At 34.1% G+C, this 23,360-nt stretch overlaps 1 protein-coding gene across 3 annotated transcripts; it reads left to right on the top strand.

Moving 5' to 3' along the window:
* The first annotated feature begins 220 nt into the window (after positions 1 to 220).
* On the top strand, positions 221 to 22,286 carry LOC134253666 (zinc finger protein ush-like). Of its 3 annotated transcripts, none has more exons than XM_062736246.1 (7): positions 221 to 257; positions 6,387 to 6,556; positions 13,006 to 13,439; positions 15,505 to 15,625; positions 18,520 to 18,735; positions 18,884 to 19,045; positions 19,138 to 22,286. In XM_062736246.1, exons 2-7 carry the CDS (start codon positions 6,517 to 6,519, stop codon positions 21,936 to 21,938), a joined length of 3,774 nt encoding a protein of 1,257 aa, XP_062592230.1. In that variant the 5' UTR covers positions 221 to 257; positions 6,387 to 6,516; the 3' UTR covers positions 21,939 to 22,286. The 3 variants fall into 3 exon arrangements, with proteins under 3 accessions (XP_062592230.1, XP_062592239.1, XP_062592247.1); XM_062736255.1 differs by lacking the exon at positions 221 to 257 and adding an exon at positions 5,367 to 5,414; XM_062736263.1 differs by lacking the exons at positions 221 to 257; positions 6,387 to 6,556; positions 13,006 to 13,439; positions 15,505 to 15,625 and adding an exon at positions 15,741 to 15,818.
* Positions 22,287 to 23,360: the final 1,074 nt, after the last annotated feature.

The raw sequence follows: 23,360 nt of genomic DNA, 5'->3' as shown, positions 1-23,360 counted from the left end.
GATAAGATGGACTTTCTAATGATATCGAGGGAAACAGAGTTGCGGACTCCATAAAGGGTGCGTTCAGTATCTAGACACTGTCACTCCAAAACGCCAGGTAAAACCGTAGATTACTTGTATTCCATTTAGTTCTTTGAGGAATACCTATGATATTGTTTTTTTATATAAATACTTTAACATTTGGTTTCATTGATTGTGACTTTTATATTTTAGGTGGAGGAAATTCGCTTCATTTTTTTTCCAAATTGAGTAACGATGTAAGTCATTTTTATCTCTCTAACCAAAACGAACTAGAATAAAGTATTATAAGTTAAAGTAAAGTTTTTTATGTCAAATTCTATCTGTTTATTTTACATCTTTTTTACTCCTGATAATTTTATTTTTGGACCTCCTGCGTCGGTGTCCATACAAGGCTTTGCATACTTTTTAAGGCCGCCATTTATCTGCCAAATAACATAAAGTGCTGAATATTTTGTCCTCGTATCTAGTTAATTCAAATTGTTTAGATAACCGACAAAATCAATGTTAATCTGTGGTTTATAATGGGTTTTAACTTTTGTCATTATAATTAATGTCTACGCATTGCCGACCTTGATAAGCCGTTCTATATCGATGTGCATTTCTTATATGTTCTGTTTTGATATAAGGACGGAGAAGAAAAGGTTTGTTCGCAACTTATCACCTTATTATAACAGAAAGAACATCTTGCTTGACCATCTTTCAATCGATGATTATCCGACGGCAGAAGAATGAAATTCCAACAATGTTATCGCGTTAATCATCGGTATCGTCAGTGTGTGCCCCACTGGTCATATGCATCAGCATTGATAGACAATTCTTCCCTCCGAATTAATCTGATATCAGACGTCTTTATCGGGTGTAAATGCATTAATGACTTTAATGAATGATATGGTGACGCGTCAAGCCTATCTATATCGGGTTTTATATAAGATAGACTTAGATTGGCTATAAACTCAGGGATCCAAGTTAATATTAAAGAATTAACATTCCGATTTTTTCTTTATGATTGCATCTACTGCTCGTCAAGGTATGTTTTCCTTCTCTAGTATTCAGTTATTATCTATGTGTATGTATATTTCTAGTAAGTAAGATTAACCTTCAAATCAATTTAATCATTTTGAAAGTTATCTTATCAATCTTTATCTTGTTTCCATGGTTAGAAATTCTGTTACATATTTCCTCAACGATGGTAGAATTTTTTTCCTTCTTTGCTCATTTACAAAAAATATTTTTGCCAAAAATTTCTAATCTATACTGAATTACAATTAAACTTATTTTACTGACATTTTTGTAATTTTCAATTACGTTATCCATGTAATTTTATTGCATCGAGACCATCTATAGGTTTTAGATAAAGATTACAAATTTTACAATTCTTAGAATGTCTTTGACATTTCGGGGTTAATGCAAATTCATATGAAATCTTTCTTTTATTTTAATCCATCAGTCTGCGACAGTTAAATTTATCTTATCTTTGTTTGAAAAAAAGTATATTTCATGTTATGAATGAGTCGAAGCGAGGTAGGTGTCACCTCCATCTAATCTAAGAAGAGAAACCATTTCTGAGCCCCCCTCTCCATTGGTTCTTGATAGCGGTCCAACAAGATTGTCACCTTGTCTGGTTTATCACGGGAAGAAACAAAACACACAATCTGAAGTACAGATAGTTCCACCTGAACTAGAGTTTATCTCGCCGGAACAGACTGTTAATAAAATGCACCCATTTAAGTTGGAATTATCGTCCACAAGTAAATCAAATTTCGTGTTTTATCAAAAAGGGAGATTGCTTTTTTATTCAGATTTCACATTAGGTTTATAACAGTAATTTCAGTGGGTTAAACGTTATCTTAAAAAGTTTTATAATGACTATGCAGTACAACTTATTATTACACACATCATAATGGTTATTAAACATAAGTGAAATACTGTTACTTCTTGAAGAACTGTAACTATTCAATAGATGTATTTCATTGTGGGTCCCTACCAGTCTAGGGCACCTCCAACTTAGACCATATCCTCCTAACACCCCCATCACCTCCACTCATTGATTATTGGTTAGATTTTTGAAAATACTAGATGTACCCAATTTTACACAATTAGAAACATCGATAGATTCTCCCAACCCTCAAAGCACAAACTGTTACAATGTACATGTACTTCTAAACTATTTAACCGCAAGAATATTAACTTTCATGTTCTTTATATTAATCAGTTTTTAACTTTGATTTCGAATATTTCAGTGTATAGAATACTTAGCACATGAGAGTATTTTTTTTCTATACCTATTTAGCTGCATGACTCTATGGCTCCAAGGGACAGAAATTCTGACAAACATTTTAGGTCCAGGATCACATAGAAGTCTTGGACTTAAGTCAACATTTCAGTAATTCATAAATTTAATGTTTATTGAACATTGAAAATAACAACTCGAAAAGGAAGCAATTTCGACAGTATTTTTAAATATAGGAATTTTTGATAAAGTAAAAAAAAAACCTACCCCATACCATCGAAAAAAAGAGAAAGAAGATAAACACATCTACCTCCATATAGAATACTTAGAAAAAACGGAATATTTAGTATAAACTATTATCCCAAATTTTTCAAAGAATATTTCTTATTTTTTTCTGTTTGATTTCTTATAACATGTAGGGTTTCAAATATCACACAACTAAGACCTTTTTTGTGCAACTTTTTACTTGTTTCGGCTTTATATCCGTCAATTAAGCTCTTTTGCATTTGTCACAACAACAATTTCAGTTTCAGTAACTATCAAAACAGATTCTCCACATTAAAAACTTATTATCAAGAGAAATCTCAAATAAAAGAGCTCGAACAACAAGGATTCTGAGAGTTTGCCTAACGAGAAAAGGGGTCCCCGACAATCCCTATCGGGACCCCTTTTCTCGTTAGGCAAACACGTTAGAACATTAATTTAGTGCATCACGAACCCGACCGTAATAGAAAAAAAATTTAAAAGGCCGTGTTTCCGTCAAAATCAATGACGCGGACCCAAATACAAACTTGATCATCAAGATTCATGCACTTACATACCAAATATCAGCACAATACATCTGTAAGCGTTTAGAAAAAAGTGCGGAAAACCAAGTGGGAAAGACTGAAAGGCAGAGGGACAGACAGACGAACCTACGGACAGACAGAAAGACAGACTCAGAGGAAACCTACAGTCCTCACCGATTTCAGTTGGGGACTATATACTTTCTACTTTTGAAGGGGAATAATTACTTTCTGGAATTATCGTACTTCAAGCTGAAATTCAACCCCCCCCCCCAAAAAAAAATTGCGCTGTGTTGGGGGGGGGGTGTCATTTAGCAATTAGCACTATCAATATTTCATTCAGTGAATAAAATGTCGTTGTAAATGAGAGATTTAACTTGTGTAATAACATATAACTGTATATGTAATGTCTTTTAAGTTTACTAAGCAGACTTTTCAGCTCCTTGAAGTACCTAGTCCTCCCCCTCTCTCTCTCCCAAAATATTACAATTATTAAATTTCATGAATTCACTCTTGGTATATTGTTTCGGAATACCCTAGAACTATGTCTACATGTAACTCAAGATAGGGGCTTTTGTAGGTATAAAACTTCATCTAATTCAAGGTGGTCAACTGTCTTTTTTATGGTTATCTTATTTTCATCGCCATTTTCGATAAAGAGATACATGTACAAGAAACACACAATAAAGGCACTGTTTGACATATAGTCTTTCTGTACTTTCTGAGTTTTGACTTTCTTTAGCTCTGTGCTATTTTTAACTGACTGTCGCGCATGTGTCATAACAGCTTATCTTATCACCATTCTGTTATCTCGTTTGTTCACCATCATGTTTATATCCAAGCAACAATGGCGCTTGAAATCTTCTGCCTGTTTGTTTTAAGAAAAAGAGACATATCGTGTCCTTATTTGAGAAAGATTTAAGATTTTTATCTATATTTGTGTGTTAGATAAATGATCTAAATTTAAAAGATGTTTGATGGTAAACAAGATTAGTTAAAATAGCAATGCAATTTATACTGGTTTCTGATTAGCATCAGGAAACACCAAAACTCAACTAAAGGAAATTTTTAGTTTCTGCGGTGCCACCTGAACTTTTGAATTTAAAAGTGAAAGATATGGTATCTGTCGTTTATCTGGACTTGTGTCGAATTTGATTATTCATAGGATGTAAGAAAAAATAAAGATTGATTATGGAAATTTTTTACTGAATACAAAATTATGCATATTTGTAGTTTTTTTTCCCCCGTTTACAATCACATGCTCATTCCCAAGATATTTTGACCAGTCAGACTACAGTAGTTATTCCTCGCGAGATCATCAACAGAATTTTTAAAAAGACACCAAAGACAAACTTTCCAAAATTTTCGCTGCTGATTTAGGGCTTAATAGCTAAATGTACTATTTATAATTTAGTCTTCCTTTTCATAAATTTTATTTCATAAAAAGCGTATATACCTTTTCAATCCAAGAAATTGATTAAACAGAATACCCAGATAATTCTTACTATCAATATTAAAAAAAAATGTTAACAAAATGAAAAAGAAATGCTGACATACATTCTATATAATACATTAAGTACTAAAGCTCCTGTGCGAGCTGGATACATTTATACCGATTTAATGATTTAGAGGAAAATCAAATCAAGATATAGGTTTAGATTATAAAGAAAAACCAGTTTTAACGATAAAATTATATACCGTGTCAGATTTGATCAAATTTCAATTCAACTGCTCATGTATACACATAACACATTTATCGATTTGTTTCGTTTTTTCTCTACCAAACGTTGAATTAAAAAAATATGTAAAAAGCCAGCATGTATGATAAGGTCATAATAATTTTAATTTTACAAATTTGAATTAAAATTAAAGTAATTGAAATAATTTTTTAAAGAAAGAAAATAAATTACATATACTTCAGACTGTACTCTCTACTATGTCCATTTGATTAAGAAGATTAAGATTTTTTTTATTATCTTCTTTTCCCTATCACTGGCTGAGTGCATCTTGTGTTTGGCTGTCAAACCCGGCTGTCATTAAGGCTATCAAACACCCCCGTCACCGCCACAATGCCAGAATTTCCTCCGGGGAGTGCCATTTCACACTTATGGTCATTACAAATAAGGAAACCCGATTGTAAATCTGATAATAAACTATATTTGTATAATTGCCTGGCTCCACATTAAAAACGTTCAACAGGATATTTTTGTTTACTTTCCTTTTTCGAAACTAAACACTTAAGAATAAAAACAGAACTTATTAAGGTCATAAAATTTGATAACAGATTTTTATCTTTTCCAACATAAGAGAGATCGAGTAACAAGCATCCGATATGACATCAGTGTATTTTGTAAGAATGTGGAAATTATACTTTTAAAGTACGTATATCTGAAAATATTAATATTGGAAATGGTCTCTCGATATTTCTCCGATCATATTGACTCGTAGTTAAACATATGGTTAGAACTGTATCTTCCCAGCAGGTGAAATTTTGTGGAGGGAAAAAAACTGGGTAATTCGACTCTCAGAAACTCTTGTTAGCGGTACGAAAACACAATAGGAAGGAAGACATTTTGCATCTCTAAGAGAAGTGTTTTTGCGATTCCATCTCCATACGTTATCTCAACAATAAGCGTGTATGTATCAAAAACACGCACCTGCTGCTGCGGATTATAGTAATATCTCGCCCGAGAAGAAATAATAATTCCAGCAAATTATTTCAAATTTGTAATAGAAATTTTATATCCTTGTTTGAAGGCATAGTTTCAAAAAATAAGATCTCTTTGGTAATTAGAGAGTATCAGTCAGTTTTAATACGACATGCGCCGGGGTGGACATTCTTGCTGTGTATCGACCCTTTCTCGCGGCCCCAAGTATCATATTCTGTCCTTACATTAAATCGCGATAAGTACCATTAAAGTGTATCTGTTGTAAATATATGCGATGAATCAGCCGATGATTGGTCGTATCTCCTATCTGGAGGTCGCATCTTGAAAACTGAAATAATCCTATCTCTAAAGGAAGACAAATGATAAAAGAATTTCTCATTGTACCAAATGTAGATGGACAGACATGTAGTACCCTCAAACTCTTCTCCAGGGCACGAGATAGAGCCGATAGTTCGATAAGATAAGATCTTAGATCTAGTGGATAACGGCTAAGTCCTATCTCGCTATCAGATATTCTATCTGAGGCTATATGTGTACGGTCGATGATCGGGCTCGTACAAGGAAACCGTGAAAAAACCCCAGTGTTTTTACTTGCGATGTCAAGACATGCGGACGTGTTTCTAATCAGAGCGAGAGTGAAGACAAATTGCATATGTATCAACATGTAGTTATTTATTGTAGTGACCCTTGAAAGTTCACCGCGCACGGATCGAGACAGGGGTAGACAGGTCACCGCGCATGCAAGGTGCAAATGTTTGTGTACTAGCCGGGGAGTTCAATCCGGTGATTAGTGTAAACCACGTTTTTGGAAATGTCACGGCGAAAACAGTCCAACCCAAAGCCGATAAAAAGTGAGTATTTATTTTTTTTCTCATTCTTTTTTAAGTTGTTAGATTTCACATCTTCGTAGTACATACTAAAAATCCATACATTTTCAGTAAACAATTTAAATTAGGATGTTTTGAATTAAAATTAATTGCAAGCAATTGTCATAGAGAAAACATAATGAAAATTAGTATTCTTTTGGAGAAAAGGATATATGTGATATGTGTTACTCTGGTTCTTTTGTACATGTACTATGAGATCCACAGCTAGAATATATTTAATCATAGAATTCCCACATTGCCTAAAATCGATTTATCTGTAAATTATAAATTATTATTTAAAGAAAAAATAATTTTAAAAAACTTAAAAGAACAAATTTTTGTTTAATAATTCTGATATGGGAACAATATTAAGCTAAGTCAGTGTAAATCTAAAAGGTAAATCCATGTTTAGATTTATGTTAATAATTGGATATCAATACCAACAAAAATGTGTTTCTCTCATGTTATAGAAGAAATTTAAGTTCATTTTTTCTCAAAGTTTATTTAATGATGTCTTAAAAAATTATGTAAATAATTTTTTCCTGAAATTCGATTGATTTTCAATCGTTGACTGAACCAGGAGGAAGTATTAAATTTCTCAATGAAAGACAATGAGGAATGTTCATATTTTCTGTTAATACCTCCCTTGAAGTTGTATGCCATATTTTCAAACATTTTCACTTATAATAAATCCTCTTGAACATACAAAAATAAAATATCCTATTTTTACGGTACTAAAACCTTTTCGAAAGTAAATGATTATCTGATTTTTTATTTAAAAAAAAATAAGATAAAACACACAAAAAAAAAACCAAGATATTTTGTTAGTTTAATGAAAAGTTTTGTTTCTTGTATTTTTAATGAACCTCTGCATGTTGCAATCAATATTATGGGGATTTGAAAATCAGGATGGTTGATGACAGACTTTTATCCCCAATATCTTCATTCAGACACTGAATATTTTTACAAACACGCTCTTTACCAGATGTCAATCAAACATTATTTTAAAGCATATTTTAGATTTCAAGTGCATAATTTTGACAAATAGCAGAATTTTAGAGTTTATTTCGGTGGGTTTTTATCAAATGTTTCACACGAAAAAGTCGTAAGACATATCGGCAGTTTCAGTATCACCAACGCTCATCTCTGATGAGATTGCTCGCATTTCTAAATTTATAAAGTCTATGATCTCATTTTATGTGAGACAAACAAATACGCTCTTGTTAATTCTCAATAATTTTTGTATTTTTCTTATCAAAGAACCTGATAAGTTATATAAGCTGAATGTGAGAGCTAGCTTTTATCAGTAATTAGGGAGGAACCCCGAATGGTGTCCCTCGTGTTATCTCTGGTCTTATCGTACCAGATTTGTCTAAATTCAAATTTATGGCATCAACTTAGCTCATTTTATGGGTCCTTACCAATGAAACAATGCACATTTTCCCCTGTGAGATATGACATATTTTAAATATCCAACATTTTCTATCAAAGTCTTGTTTTTCCACTCTTTCAACCCAACCCAAAATAATATGGAAAAGATATCATCATGCTTTATTTTGATAGAACATCGTTTCGCATTTTTCCATTTCTTTATGGAGTCTCTGATAAGAGATTACACTTGATTGTATGAAATTAATCCATTATAGATGATTCTGGAGAGAGATAGTTCTCAGATAAAATTGTGAGATAGGCCCCTGCCATTATCAGACTCGCGCAACCCATTGTAATTAGAACCCCCAACATACAAACGCTGGCCAACGATAATCTCGCGTGATTTGGACCGAGGGGGATCGATTCAGTAAAATGGCTGGACCGATGCTGTGTGCGACAGATAGGACAAACCAAATCCTGGGACATTGTACAGCAAAATATGAAATGATAAAACTTTATAGCAGTAAAGCGATCTGGAAGACGAACGATAAGGTATCGGCATATCTCCTTTCTCCGAAAACCCGCTTTCTTTTTTTCTTATCTAACTTCATGCAATGCGTTTGAAATGCAAATTTAGTAATATAATTTATCAATACCATGATATTAAATGTTACGTCGCAAAAATATCTGATGAGAACTCGAAACCAGGATGGAGTGTATGGAAGATAAAGTTTGGAACCTTACGGAAGCCGGATAAATGCCCTCCCCAGACGCGCGATACTCTGGAAGGAATAGTCATATCGCGGGGAAACAACATTTTAACTGATTGTTCAAAGCATATCAAAAGATGTCAATTTGACTGCTTATATAATTAGTCAATGTATTTATCTTTATTTTGCAGTAAAATTTAGCATGTAGGGTTACTTTTTTGCGATTGTTGCTATGACAACAGTTCTGTGTATTCCCACCTATCATTATAATTCCAGATCTTCACATCAGTTTCTGTTAAGTACCATTTTTTGATTATCCTAAGTGAACATATTTAGAAAATATTGATGAATCTCCTACATGTTCAAGTTTCCAGTTTGCCAGTTCCTTGTCTAAAAAAATTGATATGTTGGGGGAATAGTCAGTTTCGTTATTCTCTACATTTGTAGTCTCCCCCCTCTCTCTCTATATATATTACATACATGCGATTGCCTGGAAAATCATGTTTTTCCCTAAAAAATTAAGAGTTCATTAAAGAAAACTTTAGGAAGTTTTTCGTCTCATTATGAAGTAAATATAAAAAAAAATCTTATAATATCCTTTATTGATCAAATCAATGATTTTTTATAACTTAATCAAAAAATAGAAAATAGTACCATCCAAAACTGTGGATCCTCCTCTCTATATGCCATATCCAGGTGATCATATATGAGATTTGACTGACTTTGTCATCAAATGTTAACGACGACATTTCAATATAACCAGGTTTTAGTCAGAGAGCGATGCATTTGATAATAAATCAGAAAATTTCAGGGTAGACGAGAGCCCAAAGAAACATATGCTCAGCGTAACGCAATAATGGCGCTAAATTCGCATTATCTGATACCGATCTCTTAAATCTGTTTGAATTTTATTTAATTTTATCAAATTATTCAAATTAACAACCCATCACACAGAGCTGATAAGTAAGGCTAATGCGTGGCCCGGCGGGGGATTTCTATAACTGATGCGTGGTAGTGAACCAGAAAACTGTCGCAGTCATATTTTTGGATGAAAAATAGAAATTTGAATAATCATGTCTAAATAATCATTAAATAGTCGTAAATTATACCCAATAACGTAAAAACTCAAGAAAATAATCGATTACATATTCTTCAATCTGTCACAAATCCTATTGGAGAAAAAAAGAACTTTTGCTAAGGTGATTTCCTCAGACAAAAGGAAGAGCTCCTGGAATAGGGTATTGAATGCCAGGTGCCCGTCGTTACCTTTTCAGAAAGGCGAATAGGTGTCGAATGTAGATGCATGATAAGGCTCCTATCGCGAAAATCTAGCTTTTTCTATTTGTCAAACCAGTGCCCAGCCATGACAAAAAACTTCAGGACTTTTCGTGACTCTTGAATTTATTTCAGAAAACATAAGACGAGGAGACGAATAGTTATCTGTAATGCGTTTATACCTATTCATATTTCAATTCCTAATAAAAGCCCGTATTTAATTTCTAATCTCTTTTTATTTATCTCTCGATTGCTATCATTTCATATATTTAAGGTAATTAAAATAGAAGAATGTTTTTAACACGTCGACTTCTATAATTTTCCATACAAGCCAGTCCTTGAGGAAGCGATCTTGTAGATCATTAACACGAAGAGAAAAATAATTTTTTATCTGAAAATCAATTGTCACCGCCACAAACCAACTATCGGGTTACCATCCGAAATCTTTCCAGCGCCTTGGGACGAGCTCGAAATCCACCTTAAGTTCGAAGATCTTAATCTCGCGAGAGGTGTTGTATATACGATATTCCTGTGGCTTGTAATTCTGAAAGTGAGAATTTGCACTAAAATTTAACGCGAATAGTAACTTCATATTTTTTCAACCCATTTCGTATCTTTTTTTTTTTAAATCGTACTTACATAAACCCGAGAATAACAGCTGATTAATTTGAATTCTCTTATTAAATTTTCAAAATGATGGGTTTCTTTTCACCCCACACTGCAACCGATATTCTTTTTTACATGGGTACAAAGTGTCTTTGATCAAATTTGAGATATTAACTTCCTAAAATGTCAGCAACATTAGAACTAATTTTGATGTAGATAATAGCATTAGCATACATAGGTACCGACATCTCCAAATTTATATCGTGGACTTAATCGCTTAATTCTTTATAGCTGTTATTAGAATTTTCTACTGAAGCACGACATCTTCGGAATATAGAAACTGTGAACACAGTATCTCTAAATAGAATTCTAATGGAGCTTTATGAGATTAAATATCTTTTGAAGAATATCAATCGAATCTTATATTTTCCCACTGTTTTTTTTTAGCACTATATATATTTTTTTTCTTGCCAAAATTTGTAACATCCATGTCGCTTCCGTGCGTAAATTCGTCGAATTGTGAATAAATTACTTTTGATCAATCGTGTGGTATAAGTGGACAAATTGTTTATCTCTCTCCCAAATCTCGTTTAAAATCTCGTATCTCGCAAAATCTCTTCTCAGTACCATTTGTGACAAAAGGGAAAAAGCTTTTGAACACCTTTTGCTTTTAGATGGTATCATTCTACTCTATAAATTGAGTACTCAAACAAATATACAAAATATGTCTGCAGGAGAAAATTTACCTATCTCAAAAATGGGTATGGGTTCTAAAATAAAAGTCTGTGGTCCTTTTGAGGGAAATTTTGTAGATAAAAGGTGTTTCATGTCACCGCGCCATCTTGATAGGGATCTCGTGGGTCTTCGGGCTTATCAAACGAGATTGGTGACTTCTCCAATAGCTTGTGAGGACACGTAATTTGCCTTCACTCGAGTCAAACTGAATCTTTTCTTCCGCCATGCAGGTATTTCGAATGTCCAATATTGCTGTTTGTTTTCTCCGATAGAGGGGTCTAAGTAGTTGATATTTTGCGACATGTGTTTTGAATCAGGATTTCTTTTGTCTTTATGTCCAAATTATCTGCCTGGTGATCTTCCATCCCACCCAAAGGGCTCCAGGTCTGGGAGCTTGAAGTGAAACTCTGACCCCAAACTCTCGCGAGATCCTGTCCAGATAGCGCGGGAACTTGTACTCGCTTAGATTAGATAACGCCTGTCTACTGTTTCTTGCAAAATATTTTGGTATCCGTAATCTTCAAGGGACAAAAACTTATAATGAGTCGGCGATATATGTCTTCACTGAATACTATCTCTTCTTCTGCCGACGATAGCAGGAATTTGGAAACAAAAGCTCGTGGTTTATCGTCTGATCAGAAGGCCTTTGTTATCTTTCTTTCCCGCCTAAATTAGTGTTAATTTGCGTTATCGTTCGGCATCAAACTTATAACGTACACGGTCAGTTGTTCACCTTCCAATGGTAGATAGAAGTGTGATTGCTTTTCTATTTTTACCCACATTTTTTGTCAGATGAGTTCTATTGATCTCTATTTAAAATTTTGCTGAAATTATTTTCAAATTGATAATTCCACAAGATACCGAAATCATGATAACGTAGTCAGGCGACGGAACTTTGTTTATCTTCAAATAATTTCAAGGATTACCAGATTAACTGATTTCATTTTCTACCTTTGCTAATTATACAATTTTAATTTAAATGATTTATTTTACTTTATGTTCATTTGTATTTGGGCCAAAATAGTTTACATATCAAAATCACAAACATAAGTTCCATGCACCACCCTTTTTCACAAGGCGTCTGAAATGTCATATTCCAAATGTACAAACGATTTCAATGCAATACACTTTTGTTTCGCTGACTGTAATGTTAATAAAACTAAGAATAAGAAAAGCTGCATTTCGTTTGTCATCGGTCTCTGACTACTGTTTAGAGTGACCGCAATCACGTGTCCTCGGTTACAGTCGACAAGACGGACCTGATGTATCCCGATGGAAAAGATATGGCGGGAATCAGATGACTTGTATCTTCTTGTTGAATTTGATAACCATAAATCATATGTCTTATCAGATGTTGCAGAAAATTTTCGCTTCACATTAATTAAAAGTTAAGTACAGGAAACCGCGGGTCAGAAGAACGCTGTTTGTCATCGCTTTGTAAACATAGCTTCCTGTCAAATACCGATCTCCTCGCCCAGTATTAGCCGTTATGATATTTTCTCCCAACATCCCGATCTCTTTCTCTGTTTATCAATTTTTACCATTTTCCTTCCATATTTATTATATAACAGCTCAACATCCCGATCTCTCCCTCTGTTTATCAATTTTTACCATTTTCCTTCCACATTTATTACATAACAGCTGTAAAATGTGGGGATTTTTCAAATATAAATTTTATATTAAAAATTAACTTCCGTTATAACAAGTTGTTTCATTTATCATTTTTATGATTTTAAGGGTTGTCAGAAAATGAAGACAGTGACTCTACCATGGAGAAAGAATTGTCAGTTGACGAAAATGGGGACGATAAAATAAATGACCCCTCAAATGAATCCAAGGACATATCAGACGATCGACCGGAACCGGAAGACGGTTCATACTCAAAAGAGTCGAAAGAAGAAAACCATGATTTACAAACAAGCATCGTGAAGAAAGAGGTTTCTGAGGGCGAAATGATTTTGGAAAATGGTAACACAGAGTATTTGAAGAGAGTTAGTGTGCCAAACAATATCTTATTTGTAAAGAAACTTGATGAAGAGGACGCAAACATTGCAGGTCGTTCCTGTCTTCTCTTTAGTGCTATTCCTTTACCTTCCGGTAGTTGTATCGGTCCGTTCAAGGGAGAAATTGTCTCCCTTAGCTCCATTAAACAAGGGGACCTCGTTCTACAGGTGAGTTATTCATTAATTTGTTTATTTATTGTTTATTTATTTATTTGTGTTTTTGTTTTGAATTTATTTTGAATGTCTCTTTTAATATTTTATTTATTTGTTTTTTTATTAAGCATTTCAGACATAACTTTACATTTTTTAATGAAACAATTAAAAAAAAACACATTTAGTAATTGATTATTTAGCATTATCATTTAATTATTCAAATTCAATCTCTGACCAATAAGACTTGGTCATTCAAAGACGTCTTGTACAATCCCCATTTTTTTAACATGGGGTAATGTATGGAAAACGAATTATCCTGTGAATTCCACCCATGTTTCTTGTAAACTTTCTCTTGCTGTTCTACAATAGGATTTTAGTGATAAGATAAAGAAAGCACGAAAACTTTTCGAGTACCTGTTTATCGCAGTCTCAAGAGTTACAATGCGTCATAAACCATTCTCCGTACGAGATAACCATTCTAACCCGGACCCCATCGCCAGTCAGTTCTTCTGTACAATAGCCAAAGCAATATATACAATATTTTAGATATTATTATGATTTTTTCAATAATTTGTTTTAGTGTAATTGATCATCATTTAGCTACTTATATTAAAGATTTTTCTGTCTGAGGAAAAATCCAAATACTAGAATTAAAAAAAAAATAGCATTTAAAATTAGTAAAATTACCAAAATATTTGTGTTCTTCTTTAACCCAAAATTTGTCAGATAAAATCCTTACCAATCTCTCAAGATAAATCAAGCTAAAATGAGGAAAAGGATGAGTATTAAGTTTTTTTCCTAACAAAAATATTCAAGCAAAATTATATTGTATTACCTTACCAAAAACAATTTAAACAGATAAAAAATTTGAAAACTAAAAAAAAGAAATTATAATATAGTATTATAAATTAAAATTAGTTTGGTCATGATTTTTAAACTTGGAAAGAATTTCAATTTTCATGATATAAAATTTTACAGGCTTGTATTTTCATCTTAAGTTGTTTTTTTTTTTTTTATCAGCACGAGTTTTGAATTTTGAAAGATTTTCATTTTATATAATTTCAAATTTATATAATTCAAAATTTTAAAGTTTTAAAGGCTTGTAAAAGGTATTTTTATTTACACTTAAAGTTCTTTTTTTAAGAATTTAAGTTAAGGTCACGGAGTAGTTATTATCTTCTTCGTAAGAAAACTTATCAAGGGGAGATAAGTCCAGTCGTTATCTCATGCACTCTTTTCAAGATATCTGTTCTCACGAGTTTAGAAGTCAGATAAGTAAATAACGTTTCATTTTTGATGTGTTTTATCAAATTCTGTGATACGGCAATCACTCCAAATAACCACGCACTGCTGATAGGTCGGGATCTACAAAGCGTCACGTGATGCACCAGAGACCGAAATATACAAATTAATAGTCATTGTAGATATATTTTCAAAAAATAAAGGTTATAAAGATAATATATTTTTTTTATTTAAAAACTTGTTCAGTTAAACTGATTTATATATTTCGATTTTATTCATCTGAAATGCAGTAAAATGGCTTCTTTTTTGAATAATTCAATAAGAAAAAAACATTTTAAAAAATTGATTAATATTTTTAGAAAATATAAATTAAAATTCTTTTTATATTATTTTCTTGTTTTTTTAATAAAATATATACATATTGTGAGTTTAAGGGAAAGGGGATCAAAGCAATGGACAAACAACGTAGGTTTAAATGAGAACTGTAGAAACCTTCGAGTCTTGTTTTCCAAAGCAAGTGTCGATGGGACCAAATGATTTTCCGTGATTCTGCCCTATGATACGAGTTTAGGGGATACGTGAACTTTGACATCAAGATTCAAAATTCGATAATTCTTAAATCCAATCGTTGAAATAAAATGAAAAACACATGTATTAGAGATCTTCTAACTGATTTTCGTGTGAAAATTGTATTTTTTGGCACTTTGAAGGAATCACTAAATCAGGTACTTGGTGGTTGTAGAGTTTTTTTTAACAGGAAATTATGAAATAATTTTTAGGGGATCTCTTTTGAAATTTATTTCCTCTAAATGTTCCTGTAACCATTTGTCAATTTCAGGCCCAAGAGAAAGAGGGAGAAGCTGGTTTTGTTAGGGTTCTGTGTGAGAATGGAGCTTGGCTGTCGCTTCTCCGCCCCGCCCCTAGTGAATCCGCCAAAAACGCTTCAGTGTATTTTGAAGGTATTATACATTTTATTTTATGACAAGTAATCTTCGTTCCTTATCTTATCACCAGTTTTGTGCAATTGAAGTTCTCGGTGACGCGGTAGAGATCCGCTGTCTTCGCTAGATTTATAGACAGTCAAGATAAAATATTTCTTTACATTTGATTTTATTTGGGGATATCGTTGCAATGGAAGCGCAGGTGTCAAAGGTATTTGTAAGTTTTGAACAGAATATTATGAACTTTTAACTTATAATTTCTTTTTTTTTCCATTCTGAAAATAATACGCTTATCAATGCAGCAACCGTTTCTTGTTATGGAAATACAATAATGATGGTGACTTTGCGTTCAATTTGAGGGAAAAGATAAAAAACTTATTTCAGGCATGTAATAAATAATTTTTATACACTCGCAAAAATGTTTAATAGAAAATAAATATTGTTATCGATTTATAATGCTAAATGTGCATTGATAAGGACTATGAATGAGTAGAACTGACGAATATCGAGTGAATTATAGAGCGATGGGAATCTCGGGGTCCAAGCCATCGTCATACACTGGGTGCCAGAGACCAACGTGTAACTATTGATTTGTAGATAAATGTAATGGGTCCGGGGGCCTTGCGGTATAAAATGATATTCCAAATCAAAGATAAATTAAAAATATATTTATCTCTGAATATTAATTCTATATCGCACCTATCAACCAATCCATTATTCTTTTTAAGCGTATTGGCGCGAAACAAAATTCTGCAAAACAGTTGATAAAGGCGACTTGGTCTTTGATATGGAAATACTAGGGACTTGATACGACAATAATCCGATAGCATTTATAGGACGATAAAGGAGGCAGATTTTGATATGCTAATGGCGCTTTATTCCCGGACAGATGGATTATTCGTCAGATGAACAACTGTTGTTTTATTGTTCCAGTTCTGCCAAACATATTTGTTGGTAAAGGACCCATTCCCTTTCTTAAAGAATGATAAACATCGGGCTCGGATTACTCCACCCGGTCTGGATTTTCTGGTTGTAATAAACGTTTGTTAGACTAAGCTGATAAGAATATGGGTGACAAAGAAGCTTATCGTATTTGAACTAGCAGATAGTTTTCCTTTTTATTTTTGCAAGACATAGAAAAAGATAACATTTCCTGATATTCTGTTTCACGGCTGTATGAATATTTTATTTTTTTGACATTGCATAATTTTAGCGTTATAGAGGGGGTTATCGGTTTTATCATTAGCCCGTATCAATCACACCTATAGAAACCCGATACTACGGGAGATTTAGACTCGTTCTTTAGGTGTCCACTTAACCATTGGGGCATAAGATTGCTTTTAGAGATAGAAAACATTTTTCTGTCTATTTCATTTCGATAAAGTCTTCTGATAACACTAGAAATGAATTCTTTTTTATCCTTTTTTGGTTAAAACAAAGAGTAGAATACACAAAATTTGAATTCTTTATCTACTTACAGTGTGCATTCTAGACCCCCGGCTGGATATAACATTGCTAGAGAATAATGAGATCTCTTTGAAACTTGACAAAATAAGGGAATTATCACTACTTACATCTGATTGTTGGTGTAGATAAACTTCCATTTAAAAATAAATTAAAATTTGCTAGATCGCTTAATTGCTTATAAGTGTATTTGTAAACGCCTGTTTATCGTGTGCAAGATCTGGACTTGGTAATTAATGTCACGAAGGTAGGGAGAGAGAGAGAGAACGAAAGGAAAAGAGTAAGGGTGGGAGAGAGAGAATTTTTTTAAAAATATTTTATGGAGAATCTCGATCAAGCATGTCTCGTAAATCATGCACGAAGTGCAATTTGTCAAAATCAACTTTTTTCACAGATGATAAGGAAAAAAAAGGTGTTGCAATTATCTTCATCCCTAATATATAATACGACTTATCCAAATTAAGTATTTTGTAAGTTACATTTTTATTATTTATCCTGCTTTAAATGGCGCCAAATACATTAGCCAAAGTCGTCAAATTCGCATAGAGTCTGTAATTTGTATGTAGTACGTTTCTATTAGTTCGATATGATCTAAAGGATCTAATTGGATTATGATAAAATCAATATTTCTAATTGATCTGTCATCCGTACAAATTTTGCAGGATCCTTTTTTGAATTTTTATATCTTAACTAAAAGGCTTTTATCAACGAAAGGAGATAAATGGAAATATTCCAAACATGTTTTCATGCGAGTTTATCACAGAATCTTTAGCCTTTTACTGGAGATGAACATCACCAAGCCTTTGTCAGTGCACATTAAGTGACTTAGTACATATCACCAAATCTACAAAGGTTTTAAGATGCATTTGCTTTATGAATTCAAAATTTAAAAGAAAAAAGCAGTCACTTTCTATCGTATTAACATCGTCTAAGATTGTTTAAATTTGGCTAAATTCAGTTTCAGATGTATTGTTTGATAAAATATGTCGCTAAGGCACGGACAAGTCTAGACTGATTGAGAGAAAAAACGTTGTAAATAAGCCGTAGAAAATCACCTTTTTATTTCTAATTTTCAAAGCATTAAAATTTTTGTGTCAAATTAAGAAGATTGTCGATTGCGTCTTTCAGGGACTGAGTCACCGTATCGTTCAGAACGAACAGCATCCGTTTCAACTTCTCAGTCATTAGACAAAGCGACCGCTTTAACAATGACGGTTGTCAGCAGTAAAAGTTTATCTACAAACTTATAGGCTACTCCCTCTCAAATTATCTCCCTACATATTTTTCCTGTTTTATAATCCCCCTATAAATATATTTTTATCTTATTCACTCATCACATGTAGGACTGAAATATTGCAAGTCTCACGAAAAAGCGATAAGTTTTACGATTTATTTAATTTTTTTTACTTGCAATAGGAGGAATAACTCTAAATTGTATTAATTCACAGATGGGAAAATCTGGTGTGAAATTGTGAGTGACTTGAATCCAGGAACGGAGCTTTTAGCTTCTTTTACAATTAACTCGAACAACGAACCGGAAAGTGACGTAACGGCTCCGGAGACGCAGACGATTGAGGAAGGAATGGAGACGACTCAAATACAGAGAGTAGAAGAACCCCTACCTAAGAGTTCCCCAGTTCTGGAGAAACCAGTCCCTTCTCATGGTACGTACAACAAATAACGCTATTGTTCGATTTCCCTTCGATATTTCATCTGTATTACTTAAGAATTAAATGAAAATTGTATAGTGGTCAGTTTCCTTCGCTGGATGTTAATTTTGGGTTTAAAGTTTGGTGTATTTGTATTATATAGCGGCATTACTGTATGGTTGCCAGTTTTGTGGAGTCCGCTTCAGCAGCCTAAGGACTCTCCAAGGACATCTTACCTTCTACTGCTCCAAGAAACCTCAACTTCCGGTACATTCGGAACAGCTCGGAGAGAAAGATGGCGCGGAAAATGATACACCACCAACAGGTAAACTTACAGCTTATAGATGCTTCAATTGTAAAAACTTACATTACAAATCTAAGATATGTGAATTTACCACTATAATATCTTTACCATAGGATTGCGAACTGGAAAGAAAAGAACTCTATCGGAGCGATCACAGAGTCCAGATGCTAAGCTATCAACACCCAGCCCTAGCAAATCTGATGTATCCTCCGAAACAGACGGCATACCAGCTAAAGTGTCGAAACCAGAGATCTTTAAGTGTGACATGTGCTCATACAGCATTGACAAACTATCAAGTCTTAACCGCCATAAGAGGATTCATAACCGGGGAGATAACTCGGTCATGGAGCCACAACCCATTGCAGCTAAGCAAGACACATACTGCAAAGACTGCAATATTCAATTTTCATCATTCAGCACATTTAAGTGTCACAAAGAAGTATATTGTTCAAAGCGATTGGTTGGATTAGGAGCTAGTTCACCCTCTCCTGGATTACTTAGTTCCAGCGGTGACCCTGGCCGGGTCATGCTCTCTCCCTCTACCCTCCAACAAGCTATGTTTAGTGCAAACTCTAAAGCAAGCTCAGGACAACCACGTGTTATTCTAGCTCCACCGATCCTAGTCTCCTCCAAAGAATCTGCAGACATTAGCTACAGTTATCCAACAGTTATTGTGCAACCTGTGTTACCGACTTTATCGCAACCAAAAGCAATATCACGAGAACTTACAGAAGTTCGAGATTCCTCATCAAGGAGCTCTCCTGATATGCCTCTGGATTTAAGCACCACGAAGTCGGACACACCAAAGACTTCCATATCAACTGTTTCCACCGTCAAAGAAGAAGTGGAGGAAGAACAAACAAAGGAGTTGGATCTCTCTGTCAAAGTAAAAGAGGAAAGACTCAGTCCAAAGTCTACTGCGTCGATGTCTCCCCCGTCACGACAGATGGTGACACCGAAATCTTCATCAGGCTCGCCTCATAGTCAGAGGAGTGAAGAGCACTCCATGTCGGAGTTACCTCGCCTGATGGCATCCCCAGTTCCACCCCTCATCACAGTACCCCAGCTTTCTTTCATGGGGAAACCAGTTCCCCCTGTTCCCCACTCTGTTAGCAAATGCACTGACTGTAATATCGTCTTCTATAAAAGGGAGAATTACATGATACACAAAAAACATTACTGTTCTAGTCGACAAAACAAATCCCCATCTGAGGATGAGGATGGAAGCATTGATCTGCTGGCAAGACGTAATACACGGGTTATTGCAACGCCAGAAAGAACACGTTCTTCTGAAAGTTCTGAGAAATCTCCTCAAACTAATCAAGAAACGAAGGAACAGTCAACCTTTAGTAAAAATGGACAATCTCCCCTAACGGAAAAGTCGTCAACATCCAGACCACGAGAAACGGAGGATATTATCTATCGGTTTTACTGTATTCCTTGTAAAATAAAATTCAGTTCCGCAAGTACGCTGCAGGCTCACAAGGAATTTTATTGTCCACATGGAAAAGAAAGTGAGCACACGGTATTGGGTAAAAATAAAATAGAAGGGAAAACCTCTCCTAAATCGGACGAGGAGATCATTAAGTGTCCAAGGTGTGATACAGTATTTCCTTCTGCCCGACACTTAAAACTTCACTTTTGTGCTGGCGTTTCCGGTCAAATGCCGATATTCCGATGTATCTACTGCGACTTTGTCACCCAAACAGAAACGAGGCTCTCGGAACACATGAAAGCACATATGCCCAACAAGGCCTATCGCTGTACTCTCTGTGGATATCGCGGGAACACAGTTCGAGGGATGAGAATGCACGGGAAGGTCCACTTGGACAACGGCGAAGATTTTACAGATGATCACATGATAGAAATAGAGGAACCACCGCTCATGCCAGTGAAACTTAGAGATCATATGTCTTCAGAAACTGGGCCTATTGATGTAGAAGCTGAATTAATCCGTATGAAAAATGAACCGTACAAAAGAAGACGATCTCGGAAATCTTATGAAAAAGCAGAGCACGCCTCTTCCATTCCTAGAAATATTTCTACTATGTGCATGTACTGTGGTCAAATGTTTACAGACTTGTCTAATTTTGCTATGCATTTGAAACTTCATGAAATGATAGCACTTCAAGCAGCAGGTGTACAAAATTACAAATGTCAATATTGTACTTCAGTTTGTGACACCTTCGAATCTTTGATGGCGCATGTGTATAACAAACACCCAGAGAAAATTCCTCGAGAGCAGTCTAGTCCAGGATCGAATTCTCGATCAAGTCCGGGTACCTCCAAATCTCCTGAAATAGAGAGAAAATCATCTCCTCAGCCGGAGAAAACAGTTGTAAAAACTGAACCACCATCGTCTGCTGACGAAGATTCACAGCAAACAAGAGATCATGAACTGGTTTCTGTGAAGAGAGAAGCCGTGGATAATACCAGCGAGGAGAGCGGTGACACAGAGAACATGCCCAAAGAGTCGTTGACCCCTTCCAAGAGGGTCAAAGAAGAAATGGAGAGTGAAAGTTCGCGGTCACCATTAGAATCATCAAGTGAAAACAGAGATTTCCCAAAGAGTGCTTCCTGTTCGCCGCGTTCTCTAAAGTCCCCAACTAGCCGCGATTCCATGCCAAAAATCAAATTAGAAAACCAAGAATCGACTGAAAAGAAGTCATCATTAATCGTTCCTCGTGTGGACCCCCATATGATGCCATACTATCACGTGGTTCCCGCCTTTCACATGCTCCCGAGTATGGTGGGCCCTGTGACGTCACAGGTCTCTCACTCCCCTAAACGGGCTGATAAATACTGCAGGCATTGTGACATTACGTTTACCTACAAAAATTCTTACCTAGCTCATAAAAAGTACTATTGTAGTGCAAATATGGCGGAAGATATGGCATCTCCTGCGCAAGCATAGATCTATTTATTATATATTTAACATTCCATTCAAAGAAATGTATTTGGTGCAAAACATTATGGACATTTAATTAAATTGCTTTTGTATATACTAAGTACTAGAGTCTTGAACGAGTGGTGAATTGAAGCCGCGATAGATACTTTTAATTATACAGAAATGTTATACATTATTTTAATTGGTGCTTCAACCCCGGGGCTTCATACAGATCCATTTTATATTTTTATTAGTTGATTCAAAGTTATTTTTGTTGAAGAAGCGTTCTTTCGGTTTGTTTAGTGATTATTTATTGTTATGTGTTCATATTTAATCTGTTTCTAAAAGTGAAAAATAAAATAAAAAAAAAAGCAAGTTTTTCTTGGTTTGTAACTTTACATGCCTAAACAAAATAGTAATATCCGTCGATCGTTTTGTCCTTATTTCATTATATTGTGAGCAATTGTTTACAATCATTGGACCAAAATGTTTGAAACTTACAAGTTAAGATTAAATTGAAACTTACAAGTTCAGATTAAATTGAAACTTACAAGTTAAGATTAAATTGAAACTAACAAGTTTACAATGTAGATTAAATTGAAACATAAGTTTAGATTACTGTGAAATCACTAATTTTCGTCGTTTTCGATGTATGGATCGAGAGACCCATGAATTTGTTCAATTCATGACCACCACGAATTGTAAAATTTCATATCCAATACTTGTACTACTAAACATTTACCAACCACGAAATCAAATCCCCACAAGTCAAATATTTTTTCAGCAAACCTCGAAAATTTCATCCCACGAAAATTGGTGATTTTACAGTAAATTGAAATTTACAAGTTTAGATTAAATTGAAACTTACAAGTTTTTAAATTGAAACTTACAGTCAATTTTAGATTAAAAAAATTCCTTGATACTTGCAAATGCTTAAAACAACAAATAGCAAAATTACTAACCCCTCTTTTTTAAAAACAATACTAAAAGTAGAATATAAACAATCACTTATATAAAGACAAACTATTGTTCCTTAGCTTTCTGCGGTAAGTACACGCTTTTCTAAATAGATATATGGGTACAATTGCACTTTACTTCCTGTTTTAAAGCGTTATGGTTATTTAGTAGTGAGGGCTTGACTTCTGGTTCACTCAACCAACATAAATACACGAGGTTTTAATGTCAGAGCACACTAAGTAACTTAAAACAGCAGACTATATATATAATATATTGAATTAATTTTAGATAACTAGTTATTAAAATTCCTGTAATTTATTATGCCTACATAATCGAAGATTTTGGAGTATATATATATTTTTTGTCCCTGTCCGTCTAGCTGTCTGTTTGAAAACTTTAACCTTGCCTATAACTTTCCAGTGGGTTTAGCTCTAGGTTTCGTACGTAACAAGACCTTTTGATTTTGGAGTTTGACCCACTTTTGCAAAAAAT

The sequence above is a fragment of the Saccostrea cucullata genome, unplaced genomic scaffold, assembly GCF_032062105.1.
Source record: "Saccostrea cucullata isolate Sc308-1 unplaced genomic scaffold, CSIRO_AGI_Scuc_v1 ctg319, whole genome shotgun sequence".
Classification (NCBI taxonomy): Eukaryota; Metazoa; Mollusca; class Bivalvia; order Ostreida; family Ostreidae; genus Saccostrea; species Saccostrea cuccullata.
This window is presented reverse-complemented; position numbering and strand designations above follow the sequence as displayed.

Excerpts from the sequence above, each read along its gene's own strand:
- LOC134253666 (XM_062736246.1), top strand. The coding sequence starts at position 6,517 with ATGTCACGGCGAAAACAGTCCAACCCAAAGCCGATAAAAA. Across the intron at positions 6,557-13,005 it reads CAACCCAAAGCCGATAAAAA|GGTTGTCAGAAAATGAAGAC; the intron begins GTGAGTATTTAT and ends TATGATTTTAAG. Across the intron at positions 13,440-15,504 it reads AAGGGGACCTCGTTCTACAG|GCCCAAGAGAAAGAGGGAGA; the intron begins GTGAGTTATTCA and ends TGTCAATTTCAG.